General features: G+C 34.6%; 1 protein-coding gene across 1 annotated transcript; it reads left to right on the forward strand.

Annotated features, from left to right (window-relative positions):
- The first annotated feature begins 1,808 nt into the window (after window positions 1–1,808).
- On the forward strand, window positions 1,809–12,238 carry LOC120336582 (solute carrier family 23 member 1-like). The gene is made up of 13 exons (XM_039404291.2): window positions 1,809–2,105; window positions 2,475–2,648; window positions 5,229–5,395; window positions 5,689–5,875; window positions 6,803–6,984; window positions 7,377–7,497; window positions 8,075–8,211; window positions 9,079–9,246; window positions 9,793–9,913; window positions 10,081–10,253; window positions 10,527–10,708; window positions 11,259–11,400; window positions 11,589–12,238. The coding sequence occupies exons 1-13, from the start codon at window positions 2,064–2,066 to the stop codon at window positions 11,662–11,664; spliced, it is 1,872 nt and encodes a 623-aa protein (XP_039260225.2). The 5' UTR covers window positions 1,809–2,063; the 3' UTR covers window positions 11,665–12,238.
- Window positions 12,239–12,842: the final 604 nt, after the last annotated feature.

The raw sequence follows: 12,842 nt of genomic DNA on the forward strand, positions 1-12,842 counted from the left end.
GCATTTTTAAGTTTATGCCATCTCAGGGCTTTTTTGAAAAAATAACGCTTTTGGATACAATTTTTGTTTAACGAGCTTATTATTTAACCGTTCTATATGACGGCTTTGTAAATAATTAAAAGTATGACTCGCTCGAATCTACTTTTTAGAAAGCATTTTAATTCTAACGAAATCTATTTAATCGAAAAGAAATTCTAACCACAAATATTCAATAATATAAATCTCTTGAAAGGTATTTGAAATTAGAATATTCAAAGTTGTTACCATTAATTAATTTATAAAAAATTGAGAACCGAATGAAACGCCATGTATATATAAGAAGAAAAAGAAGTACTTTACCTTAGTAATAGTGGAAGAATGAAAAATGTCTGTCTCAATGAGAAGAAAAACCTGCAAATCATGAAACAAATGGTAGTATAACATGGTCCTGATCTGTATATCCATTAGGTATGCGCGAAAATTCCTCTCTATTGTTCGGAATAGAGCGCGTAATTTACAGTAAAACAGTCCATGTATATAGTTCATTGTTTTCAACAGTTCGTTTTTTGATTAGGTTTTTCACCTCGAACATATATCATTTTCTAAAAAAGTTCATTTCGATCGATGTTCAAAACAGTCCATATTCATGATTTTAACGTTTCCAGAGTCCGTTACCATAGTTCAACTGTTTTCAATTGAGATTATTGTCTTCTCATAATGTTTTTGATTATTTCGGCTTGTCAGTAATTCGCTACTTCAATCGTTGTTCCAGGCAATTTGAATCTCCCCGACGTTCGTAAGTTGGTCGAATTTGATTTTTGCACGTTTTGTATAGACGGTTTCTCGGCAATTGTTGAAAGCTTTCGCTTGGACAGCTTTTTTGGTTGATTCCGTCCAATTGTTGCTTGTCCTGATTGTTGTCCGTACTTGTGGTTGAAATCCGTTGATCTGGTTCGTTTCAGAAGGTTAATTCAAGTCGGTTTTGTCACCATTTATAACATATATGGTTGTTAGATGAATGTGATGTTACCGTATATTGCTATTTCGTAGATTGTCTCTGACTTGCAAGTCACCCGTTCACCCTTCAGCTTCAACGCCCACGTGAATGAAGATGCGTTAAAAATCTCTATGTGTTTTTATTCGTAAATTTCCACAACACACAGAATACAAATCTTAAAACATTTATCCACACTCGCTTTGAATGGTTTACATCGTACGGATGGGAACTTAGATATAATTATTTCAATCAGTGCCAAAGGTCTTGAGAATATAAATTTTAATTTAATAATGACTGGGTGGAACATGGGTGGAACAGCAATATAAACCATGGTTCGTAATTTCAACCTAGGTTTGTGATATTAGGGCTAGCACAATTCGCGTCAGTGTGGCAAGTTTTTGAAATTGACCAACATTAAATGATTGAATCAAAGAAGCACTATTTACTTTTCTTTGTACACGCCCGAAATTTTGTCAAATATGACTGATGGTCTTGTCTCTGGTACCACACTCTTTTTAATTAAACATCTTAGCGTACCCGTGAATTGACTTTTCGCGCTTCATTTCAAATTTAACATATTGCTGCTAAGTTCATAAAACAATCCTTAATCGTTATTTATCAAAAATACATTTCATTTTATGTACCGCTAGTAAATAGGATGTGCTGAGTTGTTTTAAACCATTAACCAATCACCGCAGGCTTAAACATACATATGAGAGAAAATTTGCGAAGAACTGAAAATGAACCCCAGAATTTGACGAAAACGTATACCTACTATATGCTCGGTCAGTCGCGTACTTGTAACACTCAGTGACGCACAAAGTGTATAATTTGCTGTTGGTGACATTAGCAAGGTTGAAGAGTTCCAACGAGTTTACGATATAAAAATATACTGTTGAGAGTCTCCTTGCCCCGAGCAACGCGATGGAGGTGTATGGATACATCAATGACTTGATTTATATATATTATTTATAGATTTAGAGCAAGATATGAGATAATTTTATGTAACTTGACTAGCGAAATCAAATTATAAAACCAGCATTTTTCAAAAATTTCCTATTTCATAACGACAGTTTCAAGAAAGAGTATGAATCCCGACTACAGTGCAACGAATCATGCTTTTGATTCCGTGAGTAATAATATACTTTTTTTATGAGACCCAAATCAAATTTTGTAGATTTCATTTCTTTGATACAGCCTGTTGAGAAATTGAAAACTTATTATAATTAACAAGCTACAGTAGGCACAATTATCGGCGCCCCGTAGTATGTGAACCAAGATGGCGGACGTAGTTTGTGTACCAGGTTAGGGTTAGGAATTAATTTTATTCTAATTTTAGTTCTATTAAGAGTTCGGGCACTAGCCAAGTGACACCCGTAGTATTTGTACTCGAAATTATGGCCTAACCCTAACCTGGTACACATAATACGTTCCGGTGTCCGCCATCTTGATTTACATACTACATGAGTACCCAATTATACCATTTGTATTTTCTCAGGAGGAAAGTCCAGCAGCAGACACGAATGGAAAAGTGGATGACATCAATATTCAACCCGAGGTTTTTCAATCCATTAACGAAAGCAAATCATTGCCAGAGAAGAATGAATTGGGATTATTATATAAATTAGAAGATAGACCTGCTTGGCACTTATCGGCTTTTCTAGGAATTCAGGTAGATTTTGATGTTTATTTTCAACAGATCTTTTGCGATTCCAGCGACTCTACTGTTTTTGGAAAAGAAAAGAAATTCAGCCCTATTCGCTATGTCGGAAGACCTATTTTATCAACATGTCTTATTTATACACTGCAAACGTTTCCACTTGTCAGCGAAAGTGTTGCGCTAGTTTTTTCGCGCAGCTTACGACTTTTATAATTCTCTTTTTTCTATAGTTATTTCCTTGTAAAATAAGACTTTTTGGCGCGCTAATGCTATATTTAGAGTTATCGGTATCCTTACTGATTTTAATCGGAAGCCTGCGGTCTTGTATTGATTCTCATGTAACTACGATGGATTCATCTCATATTCTCTCTTTGTAAAATGGTAATTAAATTAACCTTTTTCTATTTCGAAGTAACGCATTACGAGCATAATTGACTTGCAAGTTAATTACAGAAATATAAAGTTTTAAATAACGGGTTATCGACTTATACTAGGTTTATTCACTAATTTCACTAAAAAGACTTAAAATGTCATGTAATCATAAAAGTCACATAAAATAAACAATGAACTATGATCAGAATTAAGTGGCGGTTGAAGTAGTTAAATGTTCGTCATATTTCTTTGAGAAGGCCTTTATGAAAATATATTCGTTATTTCTCAAACTGTTTGGTAATTTATAATTATTTGGAAATTTATTACGCGTTATAACATTTGTTATAACTAGTCATTGCAAACGAGTTTATATATTGTATAATAGTATATTTTTGTATTCCCATCTACTCTAAGTGAGCCTAATGATGAATACCCGACGTTGAGTCAAACTCGATGTTACTATCGAAACCCAACAAGTTCGTTATCATGTTTTAAATTCTTGAAAATGGCTTGAAATACGAACGGGATTATCAATCTTGTCAGTTATGCATTGAATTGCCTCGCGCAATTTTCTCCAATATTTGTTTTTATGAGTTCAAATAAAACGACAAAAGTTGATTGATGGAATATTTTGTGTAATTTTTTGTTGAGGCAGACGAAAGAATACACGGTAGCGGGCTCGGGATTTCTGAGTAAACTTTCTAATTGAAAAGAATCCTTTAAACTTGCGGCAGCGGTTTTGTAAAATGTTTACCTCCTTTGTTTCTTTGTTCCGACAAAGATTAATCTTTATTTTGAACCTGAAAAGGACAAAGGTGTGGTTGCTTTACGATTTTTATAGCTAGAATAAACTGTGTAAACCGCCGAAAAATACCTAAAAGTACACAATTAAAATACACGTCTATTTATCTGCGATCGATCTCCACAAAAATTTCAATTAAATTCTGACAGCTTCCCATTACTTCCAAATTTCATATTATATGTATCATATTTTCTTATGTCACTGACTCTGCGACTTTAAGAATTCTTGGCAGACCTGGGTTCACATGAAAAAAACTGTTATAGCTCATTGTTTTCAAAAAAAGAATAGAATGCTTCATATTCATCCCGGGAAAGACGGTTATTTCATATGGAAAACCACGACTTATTTTTCTAGAACCCGTCCACCACGGGTATGGGGATAGGTATATTTGTTAACTGTTATTGCCGTAACCGATCAGTGCTTGCACTTCCCTTCGGAAGTGCGGAGTTCAGCAATTATTTACGACATAATTATAATTATCGATCGCGGGATTCGGACCTGTGAACACATTAAAGATCATCTGTGATAGCAAGCGCATGAGTCGGGCTATTCCAAGTGACACTACAGGACAATTCCAGAAATTTTTCATGTTGTTAGATGCAATATATTTTTACATTTTCAGCTACATGTTTTGTTTCATTGTCCAATCAGTTGCTTTATTGAATATGGAAAAATTGCACAAAAGTTACACCCAAGACATACTTAGTGGATATAAAAAAAATATAGTGAAATATAGCGTGACACTACAGGACGGCAAATCCACCATGCATTAACGTTACATTGTGTTGTGCTGTAAATTTTTGCGATGGTACAGCAGGAGCCCATAATATTTTCTGGTGCAGTAGCTAAGGACCCCTCTATGTGTTGCTCAATTCACCTAATGTAACACTGTAAATCCATGCCAATAATGTGCCTATTGTATGTGACACCACAGGACATTTTTCCACTTCGGCCTCTATCATCTCTCATTCTGGTAATAAATCGTTAAATGGGTGCAGAAATATCCTACAGCACTGCAAACATTTAAACTTTATTAACTTAAATTCAGTGAGTCCATTTCATATGAAATAACTGTATCACACAATCTAACACTTTGTGTCACGAATCATCACAAAATATGTCAATTATACCAATATTTCTACATTTTAGGCCATTTTTTAAAAACCATCAAAAACCTGGGTGAAATTTTAACTTTTTCGGTAAAAGGAATCCAGTCCAATAAAATTCCAATGTCGTTTGATATAAAAAATACATAAAAATTACTTTCACTACACTTTTAAAAAAGTTGATGAAATTCAACTTTTGCTTGGAATGGCCCATTCATAGCACATAACATAGTACGCAAACCTTCTAGTCACGCAGTTTCACGTTTTTTTTTAATAAACGAACCGTTATTTACAATATTATTATTTCTATAGCATTGTTTCCTTGCAATAGGAGGACTTATAGGAATGCCCCTACTTTTGGCACCGAGAATGTGCATGACCGATACTGCAGTGGGATATCTCGGTAGAGCAATGGTGTTGAATAGTTTATTCTTCATTGCGGGAATCTTAACCTTTCTACAAACAACATTTGGGACAAGGTATGAACGTATGGATATATGAAAATGCTCTTAAGAATTGGAATAATGAAATTAATCTAATTTATTATTTATACAAGATTTAAACGGTAATTTCAAGCTCAATTGAACTCCAATTTTGATGCCCAAAAAAACAAGATTATATTTTATACCTGGATCGAAAAAAGATTCGTTTAATTGAGAGTGAATTAAATTAACAATAATTCAAATTTATTTCCCTTCGGAACGGATCATAAGTCCGAACTGAGATTTTCGATTTGAACTGCTAAACAATGTCTTACTTATATTATCGCCAGGTTACCGATTCTGCAAGGTGGGTCGTTCACTTTTTTGCCGTCAACACTCGCTATCCTTGCACTTCCTCACAATACGTGTCCTCTGGGTCCAGTCAATCCAAATATAACAAATGGAAGTTTTCTTTATAACGATACGGACGGTATGTTGGTCGATGGTACAGAGCTGTGGCAAAGAAGAATGAGAGAGGTCAGTGTCCATCAATATTTATTTGGGGTAGTTATACAAAATGTATATATAATATGGTACTACGCGTTGCAAAAGGTGCGGTTATAGTGCTGCTAGTTCATCTAGCACCGATTTTTGGAATCGTATTCATAAATTTAAACGTTAGATTTTGATGCATAAGACGTTCAACTAAATGCATAGGCCCACAGCAATGGCTCTTATATAAGAGAATATTTCGAAAGCAATGATGTACTCTCATAATAAAAATGCACGCGAATTTGATATTTTAGTCCAAGTGTAACCGTATCCAAACATTCGTTTCGGCCCTCTCGTTTATAGCCTGATTTTGGCTTTAAATGCATGTTAGGAACGGATCGGTCTTCACAATAGCACAGTGTCTCACAACGTACGAAAATATTGCTCTAAAATCTTTTAATACCACACGTTCAACCGGTTACCTAATTTAACAACCCGAAATAACCTCGTTAACCTTTTTTATACACAAATATAACCGTGCCAATTCCAGAACAATGCTTTGGTCGCTATGTTAACATTGAACGTTAATGAGGGTTTGTTTAAATTACAAAAAACATTCAGAATGAGGTGTGTATGACTATAAAATTAATCTTTAATCGTTTGTATACCATGTTATTTTTTAAATTGCCACGGGTCACCCTTGGCTTTGCTTGTACAACTCGATAGCAAAGTTGTTGATAATAACATTAACTAAGAAAATGGGGATATCAAGTGAGACAGCAAATAATCGGCGTGATGTTGAGAATATTTATATTTATCAATAGCAAAACAAAACGTCAGCGTAGAAATGTATTTTTTTTTTGATTGAAGTCGGCTTCGTGTCACAGTCCACAGTGCTGAATTTATACCACTGTAGAAGTATACCAAATCGGACCTAAATGCCGAAAACTAATATATCCAAAATATTCCCAGATTCAAGGTGCAATAGCAGTTGCGTCCGTTGTGGAGTTCGTTCTTGCAATAACTGGAGCCATCGGATTTCTCATGAGATTCATTGGGCCCCTCACTGTTGCACCATCAATCGCTCTCATAGGTCTATCCCTATTTAATGCTGCGTCATACAACGCTTCAGGACAATGGGGAATTGCAGTTTTGTGAGTAAAATTTGTATTCTATGTGTGGTTTTATGTGATTTTATTGTAATCAAGGAATCAATATTACATTTAATCAAAATAAATAGTATCACTATAGGTAATGTATTTCGAGGTAAATTTTATTTTTATGTTTTGTTAATATGCTCGTATTAATGAGCTTCAGTTTTTTGAGTAAAATTTCTAAGGTAGGCAAAATATATGCTAACTTTCACGCTGTAAGCTAGAACTGAGCAACTTTCAATGTACCTCTTTTCCGTTGCGACAAAGCACCGGAAAGATCGTAAGAACCGAGCGAACAAGTTGACGTCTAATAATAAATATGTATAAGTCGTCTTCGGAAAAGAAATTTCAATTCATTAATTCAATTTTTTATTTTTTAATATCATATTCAGCACTATTGTGGTTTTGATCATTTTCTCACAATATATGCGAAATATTAAACTTCCTGTTCCGGTGTATACAAGAAGTAAAGGTTGCCACGTTGTCAAAACAAACTTTTTTAAACTTTTTCCGGTGAGTCTGATTGAATTTATCATAGATTTATATTTTTTCCAATTTCCAATGCATTTGACAGCATGGTTCTGTTTATTTGTTAACGATTGCCCTTAATATTGAATGTATACTGCAAATATGTTTACAATTAGCAGTAATCGGTATTTGTGTCATAAATCACTCGTATGATTTATAACATCCCGTTTTTATATAAGATATACCTGCGATAATTAGTTATATTTATATCATTTATTCACTACATGTATGTGTACTGGTGGGGTGTAGATCACCCAAATGCACCGATAATCAAAGTGTGTGTTTGCGATTTATTGATTTGATATGTGGGTATATATATATATGTATGTTTTTCTAGAAATTTGTCGTTTCGTAAAATATCTAAATATAGTTATTAGACAGTTTATAACATTCCCATATCAAAACCAATTGAGCAAAATTTTTGTTCAAATTTTTGTCCATTGGTAAGACAGCGATTAGATTGAATAATACCATCATGCAACCTCAAAATAGTTCAGATTACTGGTGTAGTAGATTATCCTTAACCGCGATGTCGACATAACAAGATTACTTCGTATTGTAGGTGCTGATTACAATAGTGCTGTCATGGCTTCTGTGTCTGATTTTGACTGAAACTGGCGCCTTACCGGATAATCCCAATGAAGTTGGATACAGAGGAAGAACTGATGTACGAATCAGCGTTCTACAAAACAGTCCCTGGTAACAGAGTTAGTTACTAGTTTTAAGAATATGATGTAAGATTGGCATATTTGTGTTGACACGAAGTAAACATACAGATAGTTTTGCTAACTTTTATTGTTGTAATATTGTTGAACATAAAATCAACTACTCGGTCAATCGCATTTTTTCAGTAGTTAAAGACCTAGCGGCAACGTATACTAGGCGGATGATACTTCCAAGTTAACTTAACATTTACGCTTAGCTATTTATTTATTTATTCATATATATGTAGTCCTAATTTGCACTGTGATCTTTTCAAAAATGTGACATTTTGCTCTATCATGCATGGTGGTGGGGTGGTAAAATTGTAAATAAGAATGGAACGTGAAAGCATTCGCCAATGTCGTTGTAACGGCGCATATTGGGTTGTTTACGAATTGCTGCGCCAATTATGGTCGACAATGATTACATTCGCTGTTTTTCGAATCTTTTATGCTGAAATAATTAGGGCGTGACGTCAGCAAATCGTTAAGTGAAGTGTTGAATCTGTAAATTTCGTAAATGCAATTGTGAATTTCTCGGTAATATTTCAGCTAGGATAATGGTTGTGGTATTGTTTTGTTGGAAAATAATACAAAAAAAAGATAACATTATTTAGTTATAATTAGTGCTTAACGCGCTTTATGGGTAGAATAATGGCACGGTACATCCTAAAATCATGTACATAGATTTGTGCGGTGATCTCTTGTATATCAAATTACAAGAGCAAAATTCGTACCGATTCACACCCATTTTTATTGCAAAACTAATATTATGGCGTAGACAGGTTGCGTATTTTATATTAGGTAATGGTAATACCATGTTAAAATACTGTCCATTTTTCGAATATTAATGTTTTTTGCAAAGGTTTCGATTTCCTTATCCTGGACAATGGGGATTGCCCACCGTTAGTGGTGCAGGAGTCGCGGGAATGTTGGCCGGAGTTTTAGCGGGAATCGTTGAATCAATTGGTGACTACTACGCATGTGCAAGAATGTCAGGAGCGCCACCCATACCCGAACACGCAATAAATAGGTGAGAGCATTTTTATTAAATGTAGGTAGTTTTAGGGCGCTCCAGAAATATGTGTACCGATATGGAGGTAACTAATTTTGTTCGCCTACTTTGTGACCACAGTGACATCTTTCAATCTTTTCACAACAGAAAATAATTTTATTTATTCAGCTTCTTCTCCCACCTTCTGAACCCCCTTGCGGTCGCATAGAAACGTTATTTGTCTACCATATTTGCGGGAGATAGATGCCTCATTTTTTCATATTCACTAGCCGGAACCGTTTTCATATCTATTTACGTTTTAAGTTGTTGATAGAAACTTTTAGTTTGTGGTCGCAGGTGAATGTTACTGGTCTACAATTTCTGTTTATTTCATATCTGCCTCGAAGCACCGTTTTTTCTTGTTGTGTCGTTGAATAAAACATATATTTATATAGGCTCAGCCGAATTTTCGGAAATATAATAAATAAACCTGGATGCCTTCTTGTTAGCTTTCATTTTGTTGTTCCACGATAAACAAACGCCGCCGCGGCATGGCCCGAATAATTTTTTCTGGGTATTTTTTAGAGGCTTAGCGATCGAAGGTTTTGGATGCATCCTAGCTGGTGTTATCGGTACTGGAACTGGATCCACTTCTTACAGTGAAAACATCGGAGCGATCGGTATATCACGCGTCGGCAGCAGAAGGGTAAGAACAATCAATCAAGTTTGTCATGAAGCATTTACTGGCTTTGTGGACACGAAATGGACCTATGGATAATTTTGTTGAATTGTGTTGTTATTAGTATTCTTCTTCTTATTGTTGTTGTGAAAAAACCGCCTTTCTACTCGACTACTGGAATAATATTATTTCAGGTACTGCAAGTAGCAGGAGTGATCTTTTTCATCGTTGGAATGTTGGGTAAATTCGGAGCTGTTCTTGTTCTCATACCGGATCCGGTGATAGGTGGATTGTTCTGCGTAATGTTTGGTATGATTGCTGCCGTTGGATTGTCAAACTTACAGCATGTTGACTTAAATTCAGCCAGGTATTAGAAACAAGTACAGCGTTAGATTAAAGTTACTAAAACAATTAGGTATTCATGTAGTATGTGAAGCAAGATGGCGGACACCAGAAGGTAGTATGTGTACCAGGTTAGGGTCAGGCCCTAATTTCAGGTACAAATACTACGGAAGTCACTCGGCTAGTCCCCGAACTCGTAAGTCGTAATAGAGTTAAAATAAGGAAAATTAGTAATAATAAAATTATGTCCTAACACTAACCTGGTACACATTTTCAAAATTATTTTCTTTTCCCCAAGGAATTTATTCATCATCGGATTTTCCATTTTCATGGGATTGATGGTGCCGATTTGGGTGACAGCAAATTCGAAAGCTATTGATACTGGAAACAAGCAAGTGGATCAAATATTTCTTGTGTTGTTGGAGACATCTATATTTGTAGGCGGTGCGCTCGGAGCAATATTGGACAACACAATTCCAGGTTGGCTTTGGAATCGATTAATGACTATTGTTACATGAATAAAAGCCACGTCATCGTGTTACGACTTTACAATAAAACCTCAATCGTGTCGTTTTCTCTAGCAGTACGCGAGCATGATAAAATGTCATAAGCTTTGTCTGCGTCACCTGGACGTTAAATTATATGTGTTAAATCGTATATGTAACCGAAACTCATATATATATGAAAATGTATGACTTAGCACTGATCATACAGCAAACGACATGCTTGATTTTATTTTTCCGACGTTTCTCATTGGGGTAATATTTTGTAGCCTATATACACTTCGGATGATAATTTATGTGTTGTTTCAAAATAAAAATTTTGTGATATTCCTAACTCATGACGTGTTAGGCGCTGAATAACTTTCCCACTCTTAGTTTTATTTATTTCGTAGTTTGTCAAACAATACCCTCAAGCTTACAAGTATTGCATAAAACAGCCTGTGAAACTTGTGTCTTACCTTGGTGTATAGTGTATACAAATGAAAGATTTGATCTGACGATACATATGTGTTTGATAATTTATCTAGGTACTCCTGAGGAACGTGGACTAACGTCGTGGAACAAAGCATCGTTGGAGTTTGAAAGTGAGAATATGCCAGCGGCTGAATACAAGAAATATAAAAAAAGAATGGAAAATTGTTACAACTTGCCATTTTCTACAAAATGGAGGTAAAATTTTGACGTCAGTATCAAAATACAGTAGATGCCAGAAAAAGTTTTATTATTATTATCGTAGTGTTTTAATTGCAAAGTTAGTGTTGAGTTAAATTCGAATTTAAAGTTGTATATTGTTGAATGATAATTCAGTTATAAATATGATATATATCCTAATAATATTTTGCATAATATTATTTTAGGTTTTCAAAATATATTCCTATTTTACCGGAATTCCGCAAGAAACAACATGATGAAGACGAAAACACTCAACTGTAGAATGCGGGTCTATATTTAGAAAAAAAAGATATATCTGTGTCTGTAGAAATAAATTATGTACCAATCTTTTATGCATGCTACTAACATTCAGTGTTTTAAATTTTTTTAACAAATATTGTATATACATTATGAGTATATTATATATGGGGCGTCAGTGGTATGCAGATTCAAAATCAAAAGGGCAGAATATTCTCATGATAACCAAATGCTAAATAATTCCGTTACCGAAATCGTATTGCTGAATTGGTTCGGTTAAATCTCAACACTCAAATCTTAACACAGGCTCAAAAGCGATGAAACTTGTTGAGATTATATTGCCCGAGTTCTTCGAGGTCATTTTGAAGGCAGTGATAAAATAAAGTACACTAGCCTCAGTATGAAATCTACACGATATTTAGTTTTTGGGCTTATCCAGTACCAAAAATAGAGCTCATGGAAAAAAAATTCACTTAATATCATTAAAATGATCATATTAATGATTGCAAATATATAGCCTGCTCTGCTAGAGCGAAACATTCTTCAATGTAGTTTTCCAACGACATTGTCGACATTTCAATAAAATATGCAAATAATATATTGCTACCAGTGTTTAAAAAACAGACAGATTTTTAGTTAAATCTTTGAGGTTTTGAATAATATGTCTTGAGTCTTCCCAACTATGGTAGCCATTGTTAGAATTACTTAACAGATGATGGCGGCAACGACCTCACAAGCAAAGTTGAACTTGCGCTTCTTCTGAGTTGGAATTATTTTTTTTTTTACAAATAGGTAAAATAATGTTCACTGCAAGTACTGTTCGCAAGCATACATTTTATCCCCGTCCGAAAATTGTATATATATATAGTAGGCCCGTCAAATACGGACACCACTATAGCAAAATCTTAATTTCTCGTAATCTATACCATATAAGAGCGTGACTCCCGTATTAAAATAACCAATTTGAACGTGCCCTACAGCCCATTGTCGATTTCGGCAATCCGCTTTATATTTTGTTAGATATGAGCATTTTTTCCCAAAAAATTTATTCGGGTAAAACGGACACATGGATGGGTAAAACGAACATTAAACAAAATTAATTGAACACACTACTGAACTATATGAATGCGTATAAAACGCCCGAAAAAAATCATAAATAATAAGCCTCGAGCATTACAGTGGGGGCGAGCAATGATGTTCAT

The sequence above is a fragment of the Styela clava genome, chromosome 2 (genome assembly GCF_964204865.1).
Source record: "Styela clava chromosome 2, kaStyClav1.hap1.2, whole genome shotgun sequence".
In the NCBI taxonomy this organism is placed as follows: domain Eukaryota; kingdom Metazoa; phylum Chordata; class Ascidiacea; order Stolidobranchia; family Styelidae; genus Styela; species Styela clava.